Below are 25,852 nucleotides of genomic sequence, written 5' to 3'. Positions count from 1 at the left end.
ATGGGGAGGGAAGGAGGTAAGAGAAGCAGTGTTATTTTCAGATTGTGACAATTTAGGGTCGCCTCCCCTTGGCCAGAGCTTTTTCCTCCCTTGGCATTTTCCTTGTACCTTTCCTTAGGTAACAGAAAAAAAAAAGGAAAGTGTGGAAGTGGTTGCCTAGAACATTTATATTAAAAGTAGCTGCCATAGATTGTTCTAATGTCCCACTATGAGAGGGGCATTTGAAAAGATGTCAGAAGAGCACGCCTGAGGATCACTCTAGAGACTTGGAAAGGAGATGGGCCCGGACCTTGGGCCCTCTAGGGACCAGTCTGTGAAGCAGCCAGGAGTGTTTTATCTTGCTGCTGGTTAGAAGGACTGAAGACTCTATGAATGGAAAAAGCAGAGGATGGTATAGGACCAGACAGACTGTCTGCGATGAGTTCAAATGGAATGCCCCCATCCTTTACATTCCAGACAGAAGTGCTTATGAGGGCAGCAGTGATAACCATGTTAACAGCAATCCTGGGTGGGAGAAGTTGACATTTTAGACCTCACTGGAAACAGCAAGTTTCCACAACTCAGGAATTTTAAAGCCAATATTTTTCCTTTTATTTTCTCTTTCTACATGTGAATGACAAATTCTTTCGGTTCATGAAAAATTAGGAAAGGGACTGGAAATCTATGGCAATGAAGCCAAGGTGGAGCAATAGATAGATAGCAGGGTCTGGAGTCAGGAAGACTCATTTTTCCAAATTTAAATATGGCATCAGACATTTACTAAGCTGTGTTACTCTGGGCAAGTCATTTAACCCTATTTGCCTCAGTTTCCTCCTCTGTAAAATGAGCTAGAGAAGGAAATGGCAGACTGCTCCAGTATCTTTGCCAAGAGAACCTGAGATGTGGTCACAAGTAGTCAACATGACTAAATGATAACAAAGTGATGAATGATTATAAGATTTAATATAGGTAAAACAATCTCTAGATATAAACCCAAGAAAAACAAATTGGAAGGAGGAGGAATGGGAGAAGAAGGGGGCAGCACTCCGAACATGCTAAGTTAATAGTGGTCAAATTGGGAAACCAAGGCCTAGAGAGAGGTCCCTCTGTGACTGTGGGTGTCTCCAGTCATATGTCTGATTATATATACATGTATGTATAAGGAACAGGAAACTCGGCACCCCACCTCAGCCCCAAATCTAGCCCTGGTGCTCACATATGTGTTAAGGGGAGAATATCCCCCTGTGGGTGGGTGTGTTTGTTTCTGTTCATGGAAATTCATGTCTTCATAAGACTCTACATATGTGTAGAGTCTACATAAGTCCTCATGGAAATGCATATCTTCCTGGGCCTAGGTGCACCTCTACATGTGTGCCTGCTCCCTTACATATACACTTACACATAATACACACCTGTTGGGGGTGTAAGCTCAGTTCTCACATGGACAGTCTTGGGCAGGTAAAGGTGAGGACTTCTAAACCTCAGAGTTCTCATGAGGCCCCCCAGGGAACAGCTGGGAATTGAGGCGTGAGACACGGGCTATCTCGTGCATTTCCGCCTCTTCTCCGTGGGAAACTTGCTGGGGAGAGCATCCCACCCTTGAGATTGGCCCATGGTCTGAGCACATCTGTTGTTGACTAGCTAAGGGCTGAGAGCAGGCACGGTATTCATGTGCAAACTATGCGGCGGTGGGAGAGCTTAAGTAGGGACAGGAAAGCCTGAAGGCGCTCTTCGAGCTGAGGGGCCCTTAGAGGGCAGAAGGTCCCTCCCCTCTCCCGCTCCCATCCTCTTGCTGTACGATCTTTGCCCCTTGGGAGGAGGAGGATTCCTCTCTTCTGAGGAAGAATTCACCCTGCACATGTAACTAAGATCCTGAATAAAGCCTAACCCTTGTTCGACTCTGGAAAGTCTCTTCTCTCAACATGTTTATCCAGTTGATCCCTGAAGACCTGGACGACAGGTAAGAAAAGGCTCGGGTAGCCCTTCGGCCTCAAGGCCGAACACACACCTACATACACATATACATGCATGTATATATGTGTATATTGTGTGTACATGTGTGTATATATCTGTGTGTATGTGTGTGTTTCTTCAGATCCATTTGTGTCTGTGGGTGTCTATCAGTTGCACCCACGTGTATGAATGGATTAAGATGAGGACCTAGAAACTGCTCACTCGGGCACAGTAGAAGTGAGCAGATGAAGATGTTTTGTTGCCCTGAGGACTGTTAACTGTGGTTGTTTCTAGAATCAGGTGTGGACACTTCTAGGTTATTCAGGGCTCACTGAGATGGAGCCTGAGGCCCTGAGAAAAGTGGAATCTCTGGACTGGAGCCAAGGACTGTTCGAGAATAGTCCCTTCCCTGTTCCATCCCTCCCACTCCCCATTTATAGAAAACAGGCTGCAAGGTCCCTATGCCCAGTCGCCCCCCCCCCCCCTCCCCGCCCTTTTTGGGTTTCCCTGGGGCAGGGCCCCAAGGTTCTGGGTTCTTTTCTAGGGAGGTGGCTTGGGAGCGGCACCCTGCTGCCCTTCCCACCAGGGGAATGTGGTTTTCAGTTTCCCTGGGGAGAAAGCAAAAAGGCGTATGAATTATTTTTCTTATTGAAGGGAGGTGTTGAAGTGTGAAAAGGAAACTCGGCCCTAGGCCTTGGGGGCACCCCGCCCTGGATGCCTACTTTGAGCAGTCTTTATCCCTTGCCACCGGTCTCTTCCTCCTTGCTTGCCCCATGCAGCTTTCTGCCCTGCCCCCACATCCCTTCCCCACTTTCCTTTACCTCCCCTTCCCCACTCCTTCCTTATACCTGCCACCACCTCTCTCTGTGATGAAAGAACTGGCCCTTGGCTCCTTGTCCATTCCAGCCGTGCCATCTGCCACCATCCAAGGATCCTTTCTTTCCTCCTATGCACCTCTCCTTGACTTCTGAAGAGGCCTTAATAATCATTGCTGGAGTGTCATTAGGACAGGGCTTCAGGGAGGAAGCAGGGATTATCTATACATTTTTTTTCTGGGGCATTTGGAGAGAATGTGGTGACAGAACCTCTGGCTTCTAACAAGTTGGTGATAAATGGAGGCTTCTAGCGGCACCATCTGTAGTTATATTGTCACCCCCACCCCCACTATTCTCCTTGCCCTGAGAGTCCAGGTAGATGAATAAAAGGATAAACTACCCAAAATCACTCAACTCAAATTCCCCAAAAGTCTGTCTCTCTCCTCTCCTCCCTGTCCCTCCCCTCCCCTCTCTCTCTCACAGGGGCAGATGTTGGAGAATCCCTAGTACAGATCCTGTACTTGCCAGAGAGAGGGAGAGAGAGAGAGAGAGAGAGAGAGAGAGAGAGAGAGAGAGAGAGGGAGAGAGAGCGCAGAGGGGGAGTGGGGCAGGAAGAAAGAGAGAGAAGATGAAACTGGAAAAGGCTAGTCCAATCCTCTCATCTTACAGATTGGGAAACTGAGGCCTACAGAGGGGAAATGACTAAGCCAGGGTCACACAGGTTGGAGAAGAGAGGCACAGGTGAATTTGGGGGAGTTTCCCAGTCCTAGACCTAGCCCAGGTGCTCATACATGTGTTGAAGGGAAGAGTGCCCCTTAGGGGTGTATGCGAGTTCATTTTTGCTCATGGATATCCAGGTCCGCATGAGACTCTACGTATGTGTAGGCATAAGTCCTCATTTGTATGTGCATATCTTCCTGGGCCTGGGTACATATCTTCATGTGTATGCCTACATATATATGGGTTTCTTCAGGTCCATCTGTGATTGTGGGAGCCTCCAGTCAGTTGCCTGGTTATATATACTTGTATGTATATGAGTGTATAGAATATATGTATATATGGACATGTATATATATACATGTGTACACACACATGCATATTTACTTAAAAAATAGCTACGTGGTTCATTGGATGGAGCACTAGGCCCCTAAAGTCAGAAAGACCTGAGTTCAAATCTTGCCTCAAGCATTTGACAGCTATGTGACCTTGGCTGAGTCACTTTACCCCTGTTTACCTCAGTTCCCTCAACTATAAAATATGGATAATAATAGCGTCTATCTCCTAGGGTTATTGTGTATGGATCAAATGAGATAATATTGTAAAGTAATTAGCACAGTGCCTGGAACATAGTAGGTGCTATATAAATGTTAACATATATATGTGTATATATACATGCATACATACATATATATACATATGTGTATAAATCTATCGTTCATAGATAGATCATTAGATAGATAGACAGTTCTGTCTGCAGTGGAGTGTTGGGGCCAGCTCTAAGAACCAATTATTAAATTTTCATTGTAAGCACTTTTACCTTAGAAATCTGCAAACATAAATTGGGGCTTGATTTATTATTTGGTTGCTCGTCTAGATTTAAGAAAGAGATGGAGAAATGTTAATAATACAGATTAAACTTATAATTGTATCCTGCAGTCATTTTCTTTTTAGAGATCTGGTTGTTAAATATTTACCCCTGACTGCTTCCCTTCCCCTATGAATCCACATGTGTGTATGTGCTCTCGAATCTGCCAAACTAAACCGGCTCCCCTTCCTCACCATGTTTGTATCAATGAGGATATAAGTATAGGTAAAAGGAACTTTGAGTTTATATTCCCTCCAAATGCATTTAACGCTATGCCTACTATGAGGATCATAGGGTCATAGGCTTAGGACTGGAAAGAACCTTAGAGATCAGTTCATTCAAGCCCTAATGTTTGTGAATGGGGAAACTGGAGATTTGCTTGAGGTCCTCACAGGTAGCAGAGCTAAGTTCTGGGTCTACATTTTCTAATTCCAAACTTAATCCTCTTTCTAATATATTAGGGAACTTTCCAGACAAGCCTGAGTCAGAAGAATAAGGGTCATGAGGTTCTCAGCATCAATTCTTCTTACCAAACCCGGCTGGTTGGATAGGGTGGGGTGGCAGGGTCTGAGCCAGCAGAAACTCAATGTCTTTCTGACAAGACTAGGTCTTCCTGAAGGCAGTGGGGAAACAGGAGAAACTGGGGACTCCTAGAGCTGAAGGCATGCCTCCACTCTCCCCTTTCCAAAGCCAGGCCCAGGTAGGAGCTCTGGGGCCACAGGCATGCAAAGTATTGTCAAGTGGGTCCTTTCCCAAGCATGGTGTAGTCCAAAGCACACTTGATTTGGAATCAGAAAACCTAGGTTCATATCCCTGCTCTCCTTTTTACTATAAGTGCCACTTTGGGCAAGTCACCTCCTTTCTGGGCCTCAGTGTTATTATCCGTAACATGACAGGGGATCAAGTTCAGACTTTCCAATAGCTGTATGGTCAGGACTCCCTTTCCCAGGAGTCTGGGTGCCTGTGGTACTGGGGGATTACACCTCAAGGAGAAAACAGTAACAAGGGGTTGTTAATTAAGTTGTTAATTAAGTCAAGAGTGAAATGGAGACTTTTGAACTAGATAAAGAAGAGGGAAGTAGATAAAGGAGACTACAGTGACATTGTCCATGAGTCCAAGAGAAGTGTAGCCATTTTTGTGCCCCTTTAATGGATGAGGAAATAAAGTAAGGAAGAAAGGAAGGAAAGAGGTAAGGAAGGAAATCAGAAGAAAAGAAGGAAGCATTTATCAAGTGCCTACTATGTGCCAGGCACTGTGAGAAGCACTTTACAAATATTATCTCATCTGATCCTCTTGACAACACTGGGAGACAGGTCCTATTATCATCTCCATTTTGCAGTTGAGAGAACTGAGGCAGACAGAGGTTAAGTGGAGTCCCAGAGAAGTTAAACGATATATATTATTGTTGTTTGTCTTTCATTCTCTAAGAGGACCATGACATCAGGGAGGTGACACCATAACATGCAAGTGAATTGGATTTAAGTGAGAGAGGGCTGCATAAAGTCACACCCTCACTATCTCCTCCAGAAGCAGGTGGGTCTGGTGGTGAGATTTAGATCAGGATGACTAGAGATGCCACCAGATGCAGTGAAGACCTTGGCCTTTTTAAGCTAAGATCTTTCCCAGGTCTCAGTTTGTCAGAGGCAACTCCCATTCAGTGATTAAGGCTAGGTAAGAAATGAGGCAGAGAACGGCCTCTTTGCCTAGTCCAAAAAAAAAAAAAATCATTTAGGAGAGAAAGACCCTCAGGGTTTTCGGTCCAAACAGAAACAATTACTACTTATATTCACTCTGAGCCAGGTAGGGTCCAAGCAATGACCAAGTTGGGCTTGGTTTTACCATATAGTTCAAATCCTAGCTTTGCTACTTATTAGCTGGGGATGACCTTGGACAAATAATTTAGGCTTTCTTTGCTTCAGTTCCTTCATCTATAAAATTACAACAATAATACCTGTACCATTTCTCTCAAAGGATTGTTGCAACAGTCACATGAGTAGATGCACAAAAGTGCTTTGTAAACAAACCATAAAGTGCTCTCTAAATACCAAGTATTACTATTTCCCGGGAGAACAAACCATCTAGGGCCTGAATTGCTGAACTCTCTGCTCTCTGACCTGGCATTGAGGATGGGCTGAAAGGCTCTGGGTAGAGGGAAATACTATTCTGGCGGTGTGTCAAAGTCTGCTTTATGGTCTTTCTGCTTTGGTGGTCTGTCCATGGTGGGGACAGATAGATACAACAGCAAGAGGTAGGAAATAAGGATGATATGATGAACAAGTCCCCCTGTTTAAGAGTGAGACTGACTTACAAGAGGCAAGCTCTGGGCTCAGATAACAATGTCCCCAAGGGTTCCCAGACATTCCATCTTTTGTCTGAGTCCTTGGTGTATTTAGTCAAGGAGGATATTCACTTGGCAAACCAGTCTCTTTATAATGCCCATTCAGGATTCCAGAGAGCTGCAGTGGGGAATCTGGGGGTAGCTTTCCTCATTTGTAGTGTGAAGGAATTGTCTTGATGTCCTTCAAAGACTCTTATAGTTCTAAATCAAATCCTATTAAAACAATTATTAGGAGCTATTTTGTCCAATTATATGCCAGTACATCTGACAATCTAAACAAAATGGATGAATATCTAAAAAAATTTAAATTGTTTATATTAACAGATGAGAAAATAGAATACTTAAATAAACTCAATATTAGAAAAAGAAATTGGACAAGCCATCAATGAACTCACTAAGAAAAATCCCCAGAACTGATGCAGAGTGAAAGGAGCAGAACCAGGAGAACACTGTACACAGCAACAACCACAGTATGTGAGAAATTTTTCTGGTAAACAGCCCTTCACAGCAATGCAAGGACCTAAAAAATTCCCAATAGACTCTTGAGGCAAAATACCTTCCACATCCAGAGAAAGAACTATAGAAGTGGATCACAGGATGAAGCAGACCATTTTCTCTTGTGTTTTGTTCTGTTTTGTTTTCATGGTTTCTCCCATTCATTTTAATTCTTCTATACAACATGACCAAGGTGAAAATGTATTTAATAAGAATGTATGTGTAGAACCTATATAAGATTGAATACCTCTCGGGGAGGTGGAGGGAGGGGGGAAGTTGGGGGAGGAAGGGGGAAAAATCTAAGATATATGGAAGTGATTGTAGAAAACTGAAAACAAACAAATTAATTAAAAAGAAGAAAGAAAAAATCCCCAGGGCCAGGTGGATTCATAAGCGAATTCCATCAAATATTTAAAGAATAATTAATCCCAATACTCTATAAACTATTTGGAAAAATAGGCAAAGAAGGAGTCTTGTCAAATTCCTTTTACAATGCAAATCTGGTACTGATACCTAAACCAGGAAGAGTGAAAGAGAGAAAGAAAACTAGAGACCAATTTCCCTAATGAATATTGATGCAAAAATTTTAAATAAATTTAAATAAAGTACTGACAAAGAGATTACAGTAATATATCACAAAAATCACACACTACGACCAAGTGGGATTTATATCAAAAATGCAGTGTTAGTTCAATATTAGGAAAACAGCATAATTGACCATATCAATAACTAAATCTATGATTCTAGGTCTAAAAATCCAGGTGTTCTGATTCTGACTACATGGTGTCCTTACAGGAAAAGGCCCATAGGACATGATGAGATCCTTATGAATGAAGGAGCAAATGAATGAATGAAATAATGAATTAATGAATGAAAAGAACAGTTATTAAGAGCTTAATCCTGTGGTAAGTCTTAGGATACAAAAATAAAAAAACAAGACAATTCCTATCCCCAGGGATCTTACATTCTATTAAGGGATGATGAAGCTAGATTTGAAGAACAGGGGTCATGAACTTGAGACAAAAAGATGAAAGCTCACCAATCAGAGTCCAAGTTCTCAGGATTAGGAGTCTGAGTTCTGGAGGGAGGAGGAGAAGGAATGGAAGGAACAAGAGGAGGAGGAGGTTTGGAGATAGCCAGGAAGGAAGCAGTGACTACCTTCTTCATAGAGCCCCAGGATTGCCCTGAATTGGATGTACTCTGGGGATCTTGGACCCTACTCTACTTCCTCAGTCTAACAAGTGGCTATCCCCCTATATATACCCCTTCCTCATCCTGGGCATTGTGAGAGAGTTTGCCAATCTACGTGACACAGAGTTCCTCTCACCTCTGAGAACCTTGGTTCTGGATCTCCATGCTGCTTTTCTCAAATTGAGTATGCTGTTCTGAGCAATCCATTAATGTAAATCACGACCTGAGCCCCACTCCTATACAACATTCTATTAGCAGACAGTGCAAAAGTCATAGATTCAAGAGGAAAAGCATTTAGTTAAGACAAAATAACATGAATAACAAAAGGAAATAAAATAGTTGAGTCATTCTCTGTTCCATACACAAATGAGTGCCATCTCCTACACCTCCTCTGGTGGCAGATACAATAGAAATCTACTGGGGAAGACTTCGAAAGCAGTGGAGAGACCATTCCTTTGGACACAGAAAAATGTTAAGAAAATTGTTAGTTGCTACTTCATCTCTTTTGTTGCATTTTTGATGGATGCACAGGCTCTCTGAACAGAGCAGAATTTTCTAAAACCTCTCAGCTTGACTCCAGAGTCATGCATCAAGATGCCATCATGACCCCTTCTCCATTCCCTACTCCAAGCATAGTCCAAAGGTTACCTTTCTAGCCCTGATCCCTCTTGGGTTCTCCGGAAGCCTTGCTCCAGGGCAAATCCCTGCTTCCCAACTTCTCAGAAATATCCCAGAACTTCCTGGATACTAATTAGCTGTGTGATCCTGGGAAAATTACTCATCTTTTCCTTCTCTATAAAAAGGAGAATAACATTACTTAGAACTCTAACCTTATAGGATCATTGTGAGGGTTACATGATAACATGAACAGTGTTTTGGGGCTTAGAAAGATTTGTAAAAATCAGTTATTGTTGTTGTCTCTCAGCATCACCCTCAGATGGCATCCTGAAGGTAGGCAGGGCTCCTTGGCCAAACCTGAGACCTCTCTGCTGCTCAAGGATTGTCCTTTCTTCATTTTTGCTTAGTATCTAGAACCCCTACAAATCCATCTAGCAGATGTAGGGCAAGGGAATGACAGTCAGAGCTAGGAGGCTAAGCTTACTAAGCATTAGGTTGGATCCTCTAAGATGTGTGGGATGACAGTTAGAGAGATTCCAGAGGGGCAGCTGTGAGATAAGAGAGATGGGCTAGGAGTTATAATTTCATTAATATAGGGAACTCCCATTTGAGAAAATTCCCTTTACAAGTTTGCAAGTTGGCACCTCATCTGCAACTTACAATCTTAGTGAGTTGTTTAGGGCACTCCATGCTCCAACACTTACTAGTTGAGTGTCCATGGAGAGGTCTATTCTGTTCTCTAATGCATCTCCTTTTCAGGTCACCTACTTTACAAGTCTCTCAAGGACAAGGACTGAATCTTGTTCCTGTCTGTCTCTACTACAGAGACTGAGACATTAGGGCTCAGTAACTGTTAACAAGGGCCTTCAATGCTCTAACCTTAATGACTTAAGTGATGTGCCAAGAATTGGCCAGTGAGAATCGGTATATAATTTGGAAGTAGATTTTATTAGCTCGACTGCCTGGGGTGAAAACCCAAGTCGAGCAGCCCCAATCAGGGGTAGGGCCAGGGTTTATAAAGGTCAGGGTTTTTGCAAATGGGAAGTTACAGAAGCCAAGTCAGCAATTGGTTAATCCTTAACTTAAGGCCATATATGGTTCAGAACAAGGTAGGGATGGCCTTCCTTCTTGGCGGGCTTTCTTTGGCGGGGTCGAAGCTTCTTTGGCGGGCTCGAGGCTTCTTTGGCGGGTTTTCTTCTTCCGTGAAGGAGGAGGATGAAATGGTGGGGATATACACAGAATGGAGGACACAGAGTACAAAACAAAGTGGAGGGGACAGAATACAGCATAACATAAGTTTTAAAGGTAGGATTTTAGGCACTAGAGAAGGACATTTGGAGGTAGAAGTGCCATCTTACAACACAGTATGTGAGCCAAATAAATAGCTAAGAATTCTATCAGTATCAAGGACCAGCTCCGGCCATGGGGCTCAGGGCTAGCCTTCTTGGATGACTAAGGACTATTGAACTTCTCCCTCTCCTCTTTTGAGTCACAGGTGTGAGTCACAGACCTAACTTTTGATTCTCATGGGGAGAGACCCAAAGAAGATTCAGGGATGCCACCTGGTGGGTGGGGTCAGCACACCTGTTCCTGGATGGGGCCTGGAGCAGTGTTGAGTGATCCCTAAGGGAGCCTAGGTTTCTCCTAAACAGCCAGTCTTTTAGTAAAAGAAACCTGATAATGAGGAGTGAGACAGAAGAAGACCTTTGTTTAGGGGCATGATGGGGGTTTCTGTTAAATGGATTTTGCCTTTTTTTACTTCCCTCCAAGCAAACCCATGATGCCAGAATGCTCCTTTGTAATGGCAAGCAAAGTAGGATCTTTTACTGTTTTTGTTTTAGTAACAAAATACTTTAGTGCCTCCAATTGAATCTTGTCTTTGATTGAATTAGTCAAGAGTCTCTAACTAGAAACAGTATATGTATTTGTATTGTTAATTATTTTAATGTGATTAAAGATCTTGCCCACCCATTAATGGGCCTGCCCATTAAAGGGAGTTTGATTAGGAAAGATTTGTAGGAAGACCCACACCTTTTATTAATGAGGCACTGGTTCTCAAGGGTTGTGATGCCCTCTGGCTCTAAAAAATGTATAAATACTCTAAAGTGAGGTTTTACTTTGGGGCTTATTTTTGGAAGTAGGTTTGTGTGCCAGATGAGACCCTAGGTAGCCACTAAGCAGTCCCCCAGCTTTGGAAACCCAGACGTTGGTGTTTCTCCCTCTGGTAACTAGGTGTGTATGGTCAGACAGTTGCATCTGTCTGTTGATCCATGATGTATTGCTTATGGCAGGCAGTTGAAAGCCATGTCTGTTGATTTTGATTTCTCTGTATTTTCTCTGAAGTTCAAGGTGCTGACTTCCTCCCCCCCCCCAGCTAAGTAAATGATACATGTGCTTGATTAAAGTGATTGTTGACCCCTCAAAAGGTGCCTTTCCTTTTAGAGAAGCATATCAAAGAACCTGTAATAGCAAGCCCTCCTGTGTGTGTTGGGGTGCTTGCTTTTACACCCTTCCCCTTCCCCCACCCACTGTGTCCAACCCTCTACTTCGACAGAGTAGTGTAGAAAGGAGAATTCCCTGGAATCAAGCAGGCTGGACTCGTGCCCAAGGAAACATTGCTTACCCACAGATAGAGGATTAGTAGGGAGGAGGAGCAGGGAAGGCATGCTTGCTCTGGAAATGGGAAAGTGGGACCATGTCTATCCATTTATTGTCATTGTCACTATTGCTGTTTTTATTCATGGTCATCAATCATCATTACCAGTTCTGGTCCAAGCCTGCATTTCATTGTTAGGGAGAACTTTAAGAGAACTCTCCCAGTGAAGAAATTCCCTCTCCCTGTGAGAGATATAGCCATTTTACAACTTACAGTCTTTGAGAGTGGTGTAGGGCACTGAGAAGTAAAGTAACTTGCCCAGGGTCATGCCAGCAGCATTCTCACCTAGGTGATCTACTCAGTGGAGCATCCATCCATGATCCAGGCTAAGCCCAGTCTGGCTTCTCTCCACTTCATCTCTGTGCTCTTTTTTCCCTCACTATCACCCTACTGTGACCAGGGGAAACCATTCATTTACTATTTTTTAAAAAATCATCTGTTATTTGGGATGACCTTCAAAAAATTTTTGGAGCAGGAGCAAATTATGTCACTTGGATTATTCACAATGGTCATTAATTAGGAGTCAGCCAGTCTATTCTTTGACCCAGTGATCAGTATCAGGTCTGTTTCACAGGGTGAGTGGGGAGAAAGGAAAATAACCTCTATGTTCTAAAATATTTATAGCAGCTCTCTTTGTGGTGGCAAAGAACTAGAAATTGAGGGGATGCCTGTCAATTATGGAGTAGCTGAATTCGATGTGTGATATGATTGTTACAGAATACTTCTGTGCTGTAAGAAGTGATGAGCTGATTGATGTTAGAAAAGCATGAAAAGGTTTGCATGAAATAATCAAAAGTGAAGTAGAACCAAGAGAACATTGTATACAGTAACAGCAGTATTGTTCAAAGAATAAGTATGAACAACCAAGCTATTCTGAGTACTATACATACTCAGATCCATTAAAAAGGAAGATATTATCCACCTCCAGAGAAAGAACTGAAAATAGAAGGATGCATAGTATAGTTTTACATATATTTATAAATCTGTATCAAATGGTGGCCTTCTCTAGTGCAGGGTGGGCAGGGAGAGAGGGACAGAGACAATTCAGAACTTAAAATGTAACAAAAAGAAAGAAAGAAAAATTAAAATTTTTTAAAGAGTTAGACAAACATTTATTAAGCACCTACTATATGCAAGGCACTTGGCTAAGTACAAAGGATACAAAGGCAAAAGACGTAATTAGAACTCATTTTAGCAAAAGAGATCTCTTATGTTCTTCCTCCCTATCTGTTTACATTCCTACATGGGAAGATGATACTTTATCATTATTAGGGCTGTTAGAAGGAGTATACATAGAGGGCACAGGTGTATGATGGGATTATATCCAAAAAAATAAAATTGAGAAGTGAGAAAGAGGAATACATTGGGAGAACGGGGAAGGAAGAGGTAGAATGTAGTAAATTAGCTCCCATAAAAGTGGTGCAAAAGAGCTTTTACAGTTTAGGGGAAGATGGCAGGGGTGGCAGACCTCTTTACTTTAGCCTCATCAGAAATGACTCAAAGAGGGAATAATATATACACTCAGCTGGGTATATTACCCTACAGAAAAGTAGGAGGGGAGGCAGAGAAAAGGAGAGGGTGCTGATAGAAAGGATGGTATATGGGGAGAGGTGGTGGTCAGTAGCAAAACTCTACTAAGGAGGGACAGGGTCAAAGGAAAGAAAGAGAGGATAAACAGGAGGAAAACACATAATTAGTAATCATAACAGTGAATGTAAATGGGATGAATTCACTCATAAAATGGAGGTGGATAGCAGAGTGGACTAAAAATCAGAATCCTACAGAATGCAGTTTACAAGAAACACATTTGAAGCAGATAGAGACACGGAGTAAAACTTAGGGACTGGAGCAGAATCTATTATGCTTCAGCTAAGGTAAAAAAAAAAGTAGGGGTAATAATCATGATCTCAGACAAAGCAAAATCAAAAGTATATCTAATTAAAAGTAAGGAGGGAAATTTGCTAAATAAATAGACAATGAAGTAATGTCAAAACTAAACATATATGCATCACATTCTTAGAGAGGAAACTAAATGAGTTACAGGAGGAAATAGTAAAACTATACTAGTGGGGGAACTCAACTTTACCCTCTCAGAACTAGATAAATCTAAACACAAAATAAACAAGAGAAAAGTTAAGGAGGTGAATAGAATTTTAGAAATGTTAGATATGATAGACTTCTGGAGAAAACTGAGTGGAGATAAAAAGGAACATACCTTTTTCTTAATGGTGCAAGGCACCTACATAAAAATTGACCATGTATTTATTAGGACATAAAAACCTCATAATCAAATGCACAGTAGAGAATGTAGTGAGTATAGATCTTCCCATAGGCTAGCTCTCCCAGGATAGTGAGGCACTTCCCAGATTGGAGAGTGGGACAATTTCCCGTGTTCCCCTTAGATCATGAACCAACAGAATAAGGCAATGAAAGCCTCAGTTCATGCCCTGCTGCACCTCTCCAGAGTAAAAACTGGCCATTTGGGGTAGATAGCATTTTAGTTTACAAAGGACTTTTGCATCCTTGATTTCATTAGTTCTTCAGGACAGTTCTGAGAGGGAGAAAGGGCAAGGGTTTGTCAAAGAAGATCATGGATGGGGTAGAACTGTACCAGCTTCAGTGATGATGATAAGGATGAGGAGGAGGAGGAGGAGGAAGGAGAAGAAGAGGCAGCATGATGGAAAAGTTAATGAGCCAACAAGCATTTATTAAGCACTTACTATATGCTGGGCACTATGCTAAGCACTGTGGATACAAATAAAGGCAAAAAGCTGCTCTTCAAGGAGTGTACATTCTACTAGGGGAGATGACCTTTACATAACTAGGTACATACATTATATACAGAAAATCCCAGGGGACACGAGGTGATAGAATGGTAGAGCTGGAGAGTCTTTAGAACCAATGTTCTAAACCTCAGTTTGTGAACTTTTCTTTTTTCATAAGGGATAATTGTGTTTCAATATCATTGGTATCCTCTGTAATCCCATGTATTTTATTTTATGCATTTAAAAACATGATTCTAAGAAGGGGTAAAGAGGCTTCATCATATTGCCCAAGGGGCCCAGGAAACAAAAACATTAAAGAACCCCTGGCTTAAGACGTCATCATCATAATGATAGCAGATGTTTATACAGACTTTTAAGTAGGCATAGTGTTTTACGGGCATCATCTCATGTAATCCAGGGCTTAGGATAGTACCTGGCACATAGTAGGTGCTTAATAAATGCTTATTTGACTTGACCCTTAGAATAGCTTTTGTGAGGCAGGTGCTGCTATTATTATGGCCATTTTATGGTAAGGTTGTCAAAAGAGAGAGTCAGGTAGAACTGTAGGACTTCAGAGGAGCAGCAGGTCCTTCCGGAACTAAAGGGAATCTGGATTGAATCTTGCTGTTGGTCCTTATTTATTTTTTCTTTTTCTTTTTTTCTTTTTTTTTTTTTTGAGGCAATTGGGGTTAAGCGACTTTCCCAGGGTCATGTTGCTAGTTAGTGTCTGAGGTCACATTTGAACTCAGGTCCTCCTGACTCCAACAAATACTCTATTCACTGCCCCTTGGTCCTTCATTTTTGAAGAGGAAAAATGACATCACAGGGTAATAGGACAGAATAAAATCAGAGAGGAAGTCCTCATGCACCAATGCCTGAAGGATGGAAGGATTATGACTGAGAGGAGCCCAGGAAGGTAAGTCTCTCTCTAATGGATGTTCTCTCCAAGTTCTTCTTCAGTCAGTCCAGCCCCACCCTGCCCCATTCTCCACCCTCTAGCCCGTACTCCCCCTTCCTAGTCATGGTACAAGGCAGGACTAAAGCTTCCTGCCTCTGGCAGAGGAGAGGCAGCCACACCCTCTGGCTAAGAACTGAAAAAGCAGGTGTAAGGCCATTGGTCAGGCTACCATAGCTCTAGGAGGGAACAGCTCAGGTACTTGGGTAGACTGACCCCTTGTCCTTCCCATCCCTCTCTTCTCTTCTGCCCTGGTCTTACTCCTTTCTCTAACACTGTCCTCACCCCCACACCCTTTCTTTCTCCTCCTGCAGTGCCCTGAATTTTCATTGATCCAAGAATCCTAATCTGACAGTCTCTGTCTTTTCTGTCTCTCCCACCTCTCCCCATCCTTTATTATTTTCCCTCACGCCAATATCACAGATATTCCCAGCACTTGGCTTGGGAGTCTCCTCATTGTGAGTAAACTATCAGGGAGAGGGGTAGGCGGTCAGCCACCACTCACTGATGGAGAAAGGGGGAGAAAACAGTATTGGGTGGGGGTAGACATAGGGAGCCTTCCTTCTTAAGAGGGTGATAAATAGCTGTGCTGGTCTGTGGTGTCCTGTGGTGTGTATGAGCGTGTGTGTGTGTGTGAGAGACACAGAAAGAAATAGAGGAAGGAGGGAGGGAGGGAGAGAGAGAGGGAAGAGAGAGAGAGGGAGAGAAAGAGAGAGAGAGAGAGAGAGAGAGAGAGAGAGAGAGAGAGAGAGAGAGAGAGAAGATAGAGAAAGACATACATAGATAGAAAAGTCTCCCATAGCCTTATTGGAAGGTCCCCTGAAGCGAGTCCCAACCTTTCTTCTCCTGTCTGCCCCTTTCCCAGGGTAGCTGAGCACACTCAGAGAGGCTCAGGAAAGAAGACTTGTTATTGTTATATGTGACTGTTATCGAGTGCAGTTATAGTGTTTTGGGGAAGATGTAGAGAAAACTTTGTAAGATAAGGAGCCAGGATTGTGTGGGATGAGGAGCCTGTGCTGTCTCTCTCTGGTTTCTTGTGGGTAGGAAGGGGGAGAATGAGAATGAGAAGGAGGTTAGCTGATGGCTATTACAGGTCTAGATGCCTCCTTGTTGGCTGCCTTTTCCTCAGTACTGAGTCACTGTCTCCCAGTGCAAGGGTGGGATTCTGTCCATGTCTCACAGGATCCTCCCTATTTTTTCCCAGGATGAAAGTGGGATCTAGCCTCAGCTCCATAGAATTCCTCCATTATTCTTCCCAGATCACAGCTGGAATCTGGTCTCTGTCCCACCAAGTCCCCTTACTCCCTCTAGGTCAGATCCCTTCAGTCCCAGAGATCAGATCTCACCAAGTCTCTTTATTCCCTCACCATAGACCAGGTGGGCACTGTTCTCTCCCTGAGACGACCTCCCGGCAAGCAATGGGCTCTCTCTTCTGTGATCTGGGCGTCTTTCTCCTCTTCCTGGTACTGGGTGAGTACAGATGTGTAGAAGGACAAAGGGCTGATGGTGTACTAACTGATTCTTTTTCTTCCTCACCTGGGGACAGGTGTTTTCTTGTCCCCACCTCAGTGTCCCCCTGGGATTTCCTTTGACTGGTCCTTGGAAGGTTTGGCCTCAGTACATTTATGGTCTTAGGGGCAAAATCGCCATAGTCATTGTCACTTATGAACAAACTGAGGCCTAGACAAGGGCAGTGACTTGCCTAAATTCACCTAGCAAATTCCTGGGGACTTAAGTCCAGATATCTGTTGTTCCAAGTCTAATATTTTTCTGCTTCCTTCTGGTTCTATTTACTGGTCACCAGTTTTCCTGGACAGAGCCTCAGGAGGCCTGGGTTCTAATGCCTGGCTCAGCCACTAGCTCACTGTGTGACTCTGGGCAAGTGTCTTCCCTTCTCTGAGGTGGTGAGGTGGTGATGGTGACTATGCTGAGGGCTTTCTGAGCCCTAGGGTGAGGCTCTAATGAAATTAACAGAGGGGAAAGCATAAGGTGACGTTTATTCATTATGATCTCTAGAAAAAATAATCTCTCTTCTTAGCTCCTCTTTTCCTCAGTTTTCTCAAGCCCTACAATGAGGTTCTTCCACCCTTCAATCCCCAGCCCCCAGCCCCAACCCTCTCCAGCTTGGGCCAACCCAGACAGATTATTAAGGACTTGGGCTGGCCTGATGAGACTGTAGTTAGGGGTTTGGGAAAACCCTAATGTGAGCTGGGGTCAGCTAAATGACCACAGAGACTGGGCCCCTCAGGCATCCCCTGGGAGATGTTGGTAAGGAAGTCTGCCAGATCTCAATCAGACTACTGGGATGTCTGATCCAGGCCTTCTGTTTAGCTGAGCATTTAGGTCTGGCTCCCACATGAACTTAACCTCAAAGCAAGCCTAAGTACATAAAGAATTAGACTCATTCTGTCCATTCCTCTGCTTATGGCAGGATCACAACCAGCTTCCCATGATGCATAAGATGGTGTAGGCTCACTCTCAGTCTCAGAAAAATAGGGGAGGGAAAATGGGTAATGGAATGGGGAATCACCTTCTTACCTCAGTAGAATCATAGACTTAGATGGAGGGGCCTTAGAAGAACACCTTTCATAAAAGAGGAAACTGAACACATATTAGGCAGTAGATCAGCAATTCAAACCTGGGTCTTCTGGTTCAACTCCGAATCAGCATCTTTTCCGCTTTGTCCGCCTGCCTCAAACACCCAGCTGGATTTTACCCAGATTGCAAAATCTCAGTCTAAATGGTGTGTGAGAAAAGTACTATAGTTGAGAATCCAGAGATCTGGGTTCAAGTCCCATGTCACGGGATCTCAAGATGAAAGGGAACTTGGAACACAATTAGGCCAACCTATATCAGAGCGGGAATCTTCTTTTTTTAAGTGGTGGGGAGGCAATTGGGGCTAAGGGACTTGCCCAGGGTCACTTGGTAAGCATCTGAGGTTGGATTTGAACTCAGGTCCTCCTGACTCCAGGGATGGTGCTCTATTTACTGCTTCACCAGGGTGCCCCTTTAAATTTTCTTTTAAAAAATTTTTATTTTGGTACTTTTGTCCTTACATCACCTACATTTTCCCCCTTTATCCCTCCTTTTGCCTCTCCCAGGAAATCATTCCATATAACAACAACAATAAAATTTAAAGAAACAGATGAAGAAGAGGAAATAAAATCAGCCAGACCAATTAATACACTGGAAAAAATATGACAGTGAATGCAATGTCCCACACCTGTAGATTCCCCCCACCTTGGAGAAGGAAGTTCTTGATAGTATCCTTGATTAACAAGTTATCCAACTTCTGCTTGAATACATTCTGTGATGGGGAACTCATTACCCCCGTGTCAAGTCACTTAACCTTTGTTTGCTGCTGTTTCCTCATCTGTAAAATGAGACAGTTAGATGCAAAGGTCCCCTCCAGCTCTAAATCTATAATTCTAGGAAGCCTTCAAATAATTGAAGACAGTGGTATATACCACACCCCACCCCACCCTAATCTTTTCTTCTCTAGGGAAAAACATCCAACATGCACATTTACACATGAGACATGTCTGTATGAAAATCTATCATCTTGCTTTGTATTTAGTCAGGGCAATATCACGTATAAGCTATGTGTGGTCTTGGAAAGGGTATTTCACCTCTCTGGGCCTTGATTTCCCCATGTTTAAAAAGAAAAAGTTAGACTAAATAATCTTTAAGGTCCCCTCCAGCTCTGACATTCTATGATACTCTCATATCTCCAGGTCCTTTTAGAAGGGAGGTAAGCATAGGGATTGGATTTTGAAATCATGTTCTCAATGATTCCCTGCTTTTATACACTTAATCAGGCTCTTAGATCTTAGACACCTGCCTCTTAGACCTCAGTCATCTGCTATCTGGTCCTTGTGAGCAGAGGGCTTTAAATCCCAGGAGGACTGCCTTGCTGGGATACCTGGAGTACAAAGTGAGAGACAGCATTGTGTAGCAGAGAGAACCCTGGGTTGGGAGTCTGCAGACCTCTTCTTTTCCCTTCCTGGATGTGAGATGAAAGGGGTGATGATAAGAACGTGAGACTGAAGTGGCTTTTATGGTGTAGGTTGTGGATTGTGGGTTGGGTCACTGAATGCTTCAGTTGGGCCAGGCTGGCAGGGCAGAGTAAGAAATGATCTTTTAATAGTTTCAATCAGACAATATTCCCTGCTCTGCCTGCCATCCCCCTCCACATGGGCATAGGGTCAGTATACAGGCTGAATGGGCGTTAGGATCCAAGTCACAAATGAGGGGAGGTCTCTATGGTCTCTTTGAGCTCCAGACTGATGGACACATGATCCGTTTTTGAGTATATGAAGGGCTGTCATGCAGAAGGGACACTAAACATTTTCTATGTGCCCCTTGAGGGCAGAACTGGGAGTGGTAGGTGGAAGCTGCCAAGAAAATGTTCAGTTAGAAATCAGAACATTTTCCAAGAATTAAAGCTGTGCAAACATGGTATAGGCTGCCAAAAGCTAGGGAGTCACAGAGGAGTCTTTAAGTAGAAGACAGATAACCATTTCTTTTTCTTTGAGGCAATCAGGTTTGAGTGACTTGCCCAGGGTCACACAGCTAGCAAGTGTCTAAAGTTGGATTTGAACTCAGGTCCTCCTCCTGACTCCAGGGCTGTTGCTCCATCTTTTGTACTACCTAGACATCTATTTCTCAGGGGTGTCATAGAGGGGCATTCCTAATTGGAGACAGATTAGACCAGATGTTCTCTGAGCTCCCTTCCAGTCCTGAGATACAATAATTCTGTGACGTGAAGTTTACTAGAGAAGTCTGTTTATCCTGAAGGAATGACTTGTGAATACCAGGAGGAGTTTCAGCCTTTTTTTTTTTTAATTTATTTCACTTTTAACATTCATTTTCACAGAATTTTTGGGCTCCAAATTTTCTCCCCCCTTGTCCCCTCCCCCACCCCAAAACACCGAGCATTCTAATTGCCCCCATCTCCACTCCGCTCCCTTCTCCATCATTCCTCTCTGCCCTTGTCTCCATCCTCTCCTCTGTCCTGTTGGGCCAAATAACTTTCTATACCCCTTTACCTGTATTTCTTATTTCCTAGTGGCAAGAACAGTACTTGACAGTTATTCCTAAAACTTTGAGTTCCAACTTCTTTTCCTCCCTCCCTCCCCTCGCCCTCCTTTTGGAAGGCAAGCAATTCAATATCGGCCAAATCTGTGTAGTTTTGCAAATGACTTCCATAATAGTCGTGTTATATAAGACTAACTATATTTCCCTCCATCCTATCCTGCTTTCAATTACTTCTATTCTCTCCTTTGATCCTGTCCTTCCCTGTGAGTGCTGACCTCAAATTGTACCCTCCTCCCCATGCCCTCCCTTCCATTGTCCCCCCCACCCTGTTTATCCCCTTGTCCCCCACCTTCCTGTATTGTAAGATAGGTTTTCATACCAAAATGAGTGTGCATTTTATTCCTTCCTTTAGTGGAATGTGATGAGAGTAAGCTTCATGTTTTTCTCTCACCTCCCCTCTTTTTCCCCAAACTAAAAAAAAATCTTTTGCTTGCCTCTTTTATGAGAGATAATTTGCCCCATTCCATTTCTCCCTTTCTCCTCCCATATATTTCTCTCTCACTGCTTGATTTCATTTTTTTTTTAAGATATGATCCCATCCTATTCAATTCACTCTGCGCACTCTGTCTCTATGAGTGTGTGCGTGTGCATGTGTGTGTGTGTAATCCCATCAAGTATCCAGATACTGAATAGTTTCAAGAGTTACTAGTATTGTCTTTCCACGTAGGGATGTAAACAGTTCAACTTTTATAAGTCCCTTATGACTTCTCTTTGCTGTTTACCTTTTCATGCTTCTCTTCATTCTTGTGTTTGAAAGTCAAATTTTCTTTTCAGCTCTGGTCTTTTCATCAAGAATGCTTGAAAGTCCTCTATTTCACTGAAAGACCATTTTTTCCCCTGAAGTATTATACTCAGTTTTGCTGGGTAGGTGATTCTTGGTTTTAGTCCTAATTCCTTTGACTTCTGGAATATCCTATTCCATGCCCTTCGATCCCTTAATGTAGAAGCTGCTAGATCTTGTGTTATCCTGATTGTATTTCCACAGTACTTGAATTGTTTCTTTCTAGCTGCTTGCAATATTTTCTCCTTGAGCTGGGAATTCTGGAATTTGGCCACAATATTCCTAGGAGTTTCTCTTTTTGGATCTTTTTCAGGTGGTGATCGGTGGATTCTTTCAATATTTATTTTGCCTTCTGGTTCTAGAATCTCAGGGCAGTTTTCCTTGATAATTTCATGAAAGATGATGTCTAGGCTCTTTTTTTGATCATGGCTTTCAGGTAGGCCCATAATTTTTAAATTGTCTCTCCTGGATCTATTTTCCAGGTCAGTTGTTTTTCCAATGAGATATTTCACATTATCTTCCATTTTTTCATTCTTTTGGTTTTGTTTTGTGATTTCTTGGTTTCTCATAGAGTCATTAGCCTCCATCTGTTCCATTCTAATTTTGAAAGAACTATTTTCTTCAGGGAGCTTTTGAATCTCCTTTTCCATTTGGCTAATTCTGCTTTTGAAAGCATTCTTCTCCTCATTGGCTTCTTGAACCTCCTTTGCCAATTGAGTTAGCCTATTTTGCAGGGTGTTATTTTCTTCCGCATTTTTTTGGGTCTCCTTTAGCAGGGTGCTGATCTGTTGTTCATACTTTGCTTGCAAGTCTTTTATTACTCTTCCCAGTTTTTCCTCCACCTCTCTAACATAATTTTGAAAATTGTTTGGGCTCTTTATGACCTTTTCCCAGAACTGATCCCATTGAGTGGGCTGGGATGTAGAAGCACTGACTTCCGTGTCTTCACCACTCTTCCTCATCAGAAGGGAGGGGAGGAGAAACCTGCTCACCAAGAAAGTAACCCTCTATAGTCTTGGTTTTTTTCCCTTTTCTGGGCATTTTTCCAGCCAGTGACTTGACCTCTGAATATTCTCCTCACACCCACCTCGCCTCCTGATCCTCCCAGCCAGCGCTTGGGGTCTGAGAATCAAATGCTGCTTCCCAGCCTCAGTGCTTTGGGCGGGGGCAGGGCTGCTATTCAGTGTGAGATTATGTTCAGGTGCTCAGGTGGGGGCAGGGCCGCCTCACGGGCTCAGTTCCCTCAGGGGGTTTATGCGGAGACCTTCAACAATGGATCTGGGCTTCTGCCTGCTTGGGGAGCCTCGGTCTGCTCCCGCCTCCGCTGTTGTCTTCCGAGGGGGCCTGAGTATGGGGGCACCCCACTCCCCTCTCGACCCACCAAAGAGACCTTCTCACCGACCCCCATCACTTGTGGGTGGAGGACCCGCGCAGCCGTTGGAGATCCTGTCCCTGAAGTCTGCTCGGATCTGTTCCTCTCAGTGCCAGGGCTGGTGCAGGGCTGGGCTGGGCTTTGCGTCCACAGCGCAACGGACCTTTGGCGAGAGGTTTGCAGGTCCCTCTGGAACAGAAATCTTATCCGCTCCACTATTATGTGGCTTCTCCTGCTCCCGAATTTATTGGCGGCTCTTTACTACAGATATTTCATGGGCTGTGGGTTCGGAGCTAGCGTATTTGTGTGTTTCTACTCCACCATCTTGGCTCCGCCCCTCAGCCTTTTTTTTGATGGAGAGATTGTGAAGTCAGGATGGTTCCTTGGGAGGGTGACAGTGGGAATGGGTGACTAGACCCTTCTGGTTCTTTTGTGTGTTGGAAGTTACATCTGTAGAGAAACCTACAGATGTCCCTGCCCCAGTCACCTATCTAGGGGTGAGGGAGCCTATGGCCTTGAGGACACATGTGGCCCTCTAGATCCTCAAGTGTGGAGCTTTGACTGAATCCAAACTTCACAGAACAAATCCTCTTCATAAAAGGATTTGTTCTGTTAAACCTGGACTCAATCAAAGGCTGCACTTGAGGACCTAGAAGGCCACATGTGTCCTCAAGGCCACACACAGGTTCCCCACCCCTGCCCTATGTCCTTCTCCAGAAAAAGATTGGTTCAGATATAATACAGGGTGAGAGCCCCTATCTATATTCAGCCTTCCATCACTGTCCTCTCTTGCTTGGTATTCACACTGCTCAGAGATGGGCAGTAGGACCCAAATCACAAGTCACCTCCCTCAAGGTCTCTTCCAGACCAGGGCTCTAAGTACAGCTGGGGCTCACCAGCTCCCTCTCTGCCCAGGGACTTCCTGACTCCTTCAGTATCCTGTGGAATCACTGAAGCCTGTTCTCTCAGGACAATCTACTCTCTCAGTCTATAGACATGTTTTCATTAAGTGCCTTCTCTGTCCCACATGCTGTAATAGGTAACAGAATTACAAAGACAAAAGAATGAAACCATCTCTCTGTGCCCAGGAGCTTACATTCTAGCAAGAGAGACATAAATATATTATACATATGTATAGATACAGATATATACACATACATACATATGTGTATGTATGTATGTGTATATATACACATGCAGAGGTATGTATATAAATGTGTATAACCCTTATGTTTGTGTATATATGTGTGTGCATATATTTGTGTATGTGTGTATATTTGTGTATACATGTTCATATACATGTGTATATACATACACACGTGTACACACACACACACACATATGCACAGAGAGAGAGAATAAATCCAAAATCAGTAGTCAGGAACAACAAGCATTTATTCAGTTTACTACGTGCCTGGCACTGTATTAAGGGCTAGAGATTTAAATATAAGCAATCCCTGTTCCCTAAAAGCTTCTGTTCTACTGAGGAAAGCTAACACATAAAAGGGAGCTGAACAGGTCGGGGACAGTACTCGCTGGGGACACAGGAGCTGAGTTTGGTGAGTCAGAAACAGAACTGACAGAAGAATAAAGGATGGCTGGCCTGGGGGTCCTTCCTCAAAAGGAAGATTCTGGGAAGAATTCACCAGTGGGAAAAGGGGGCCACAGTGATGTTACAGGGCAGCTGAAGTATGGCGGGGAAATCCAGGGAGTTAACTAGAAGCAGAGTTAAAGTAATTTTTAAAAAAAGGAGCAAGCTCTAAAAGGAGGGAGGCTAAAAGCAGCTGGAGGTTGGGGGAGAATAAAGGAAGGCTTCACGTAGAAGGGAGTGCCTGAGCTGCATATTAAAGGAAGAGAGGGAGTGCATTCCAGGCATGGGGGAATGACAGTGCAAAGGTATGAAGATGTAAGGTAGATTTCCTGTATGTGCTACACAGAGAAGGCCAGTTTGGCTGGATCAGAGTGTGAGAAGGAGAGGAAGGTCTGGTAAGTCTAGAAAGATAGATTGGGAAGGGCCTCAGAAGCTAATCAGGGAGGGGACATGCAGTGTAGCTCATTATGTCCCTTCTTTTACCACTCTCAGGTTCATTTCCCAGAACCAACCCCAGCCATTCCTTGATGCTCCTAAGTAAGACGACCTGAAACCTCAGGGGCCCCGCTGCCTCTTCTCTGAATCTCCAATCAAGTGCAGCTTTTGACCATTCCTTTGACAAGGCAGAGTCCTAGAGATGCTGGCACTGTAGAATCCCTCTTAGCAGAATACTAGGAAAGAGAATGAGAAGGGCAAGGGTGTTGGCGTTGACTGTGGACCCAGACCTTCGCCCTGTCTAGTGGACTCATGAGTTAGGCAGACCCAGGTACAGAGGGGAGCCAGAACCAGGCCTTTTGTCTTTCTAATAGCCCCATTTCCTTTTCTTTCTTCTAGGCTGCTTGGCGACTTCAGGGACCCATCTGGTAAGAAGGTCCCTTTGGGACTCTTTTTGATGGAGTTAGGTCCTCTTTGGCCAGGGAAGATCCCAGGTCATGGGAGAGGGAGATTCTGGGCAGTGGACTCCAAAAGGGATTTAAAAGACTGATAAGCCTACCTCTTTGTGGCTTTTAATTTAGTAGATTGGAGGAGACACACACTACTGATAGAGACTCTTCCAAAGATCCAAGCAAGGGCGGCATAGTGTATATGCAGCACAGTGGTATCAGACTCAAATAGAAATGGATTCCTAAGGGTTGCATTTTGACTTAGAAAACCATAAATTAACATTATCTATGTTGGGTTGTATTTTTATGCCATTAAATATTTACCAATTACATTTTAATCTGGTTTAAGCCTCTAGTGTAATGGATAGAGTGACAAAAAGACCTGGGTTCATATCCCACTTACTAATTATATCACCCTACGAAAATAGCTTAACCTCTCTAGTCTCAGTTTCCACATCTGTCAAATCAAGGACTTGAGCCTCAAAACTCTCTTCCAGATCTGAATCTATGATCTCTATATAAGGGGAATATAAAGTGCTATCAGATCAATGGACCAGAGGGATGAGAGAATCAATTGACAAGTATTTATTAAGAGCCAGCACTGGGGATACAAAAATGAAAATGAAACAAACAGTCCCTGTCCTTAAAGAGCTGATAATCTAATCAGGAAAGACAGTATATACAGACACAGGTACATAGACAGATGTATAGGGTGAGGGAGGCACTAGCAGGTGGAGGGACCAGGAAGGATTTGGGGTAGAAGAGTCTTGAAAGAA

At 43.5% G+C, this 25,852-nt stretch overlaps 1 protein-coding gene across 4 annotated transcripts in view; it reads left to right on the top strand.

Moving 5' to 3' along the window:
- The first annotated feature begins 1,886 nt into the window (after window positions 1-1,886).
- The window catches only part of MSLN (mesothelin), a 49,359-nt gene continuing 25,393 nt past the window's right edge, over window positions 1,887-25,852 (top strand). The window contains exons 1-3 of one of the 4 annotated variants that reach the window (XM_072601143.1): window positions 1,887-1,939; window positions 16,724-16,821; window positions 25,027-25,055. In XM_072601143.1, coding sequence (XP_072457244.1) covers window positions 1,902-1,939; window positions 16,724-16,821; window positions 25,027-25,055 — 165 coding nt within the window. In that variant the 5' untranslated portion in view covers window positions 1,887-1,901. The other 3 variants (XM_072601154.1, XM_072601146.1, XM_072601139.1) reach the window with 3 other exon arrangements.

Source organism: Notamacropus eugenii, chromosome 1 (genome assembly GCF_028372415.1).
Source record: "Notamacropus eugenii isolate mMacEug1 chromosome 1, mMacEug1.pri_v2, whole genome shotgun sequence".
Classification (NCBI taxonomy): domain Eukaryota; kingdom Metazoa; phylum Chordata; class Mammalia; order Diprotodontia; family Macropodidae; genus Notamacropus; species Notamacropus eugenii.
This window is presented reverse-complemented; position numbering and strand designations above follow the sequence as displayed.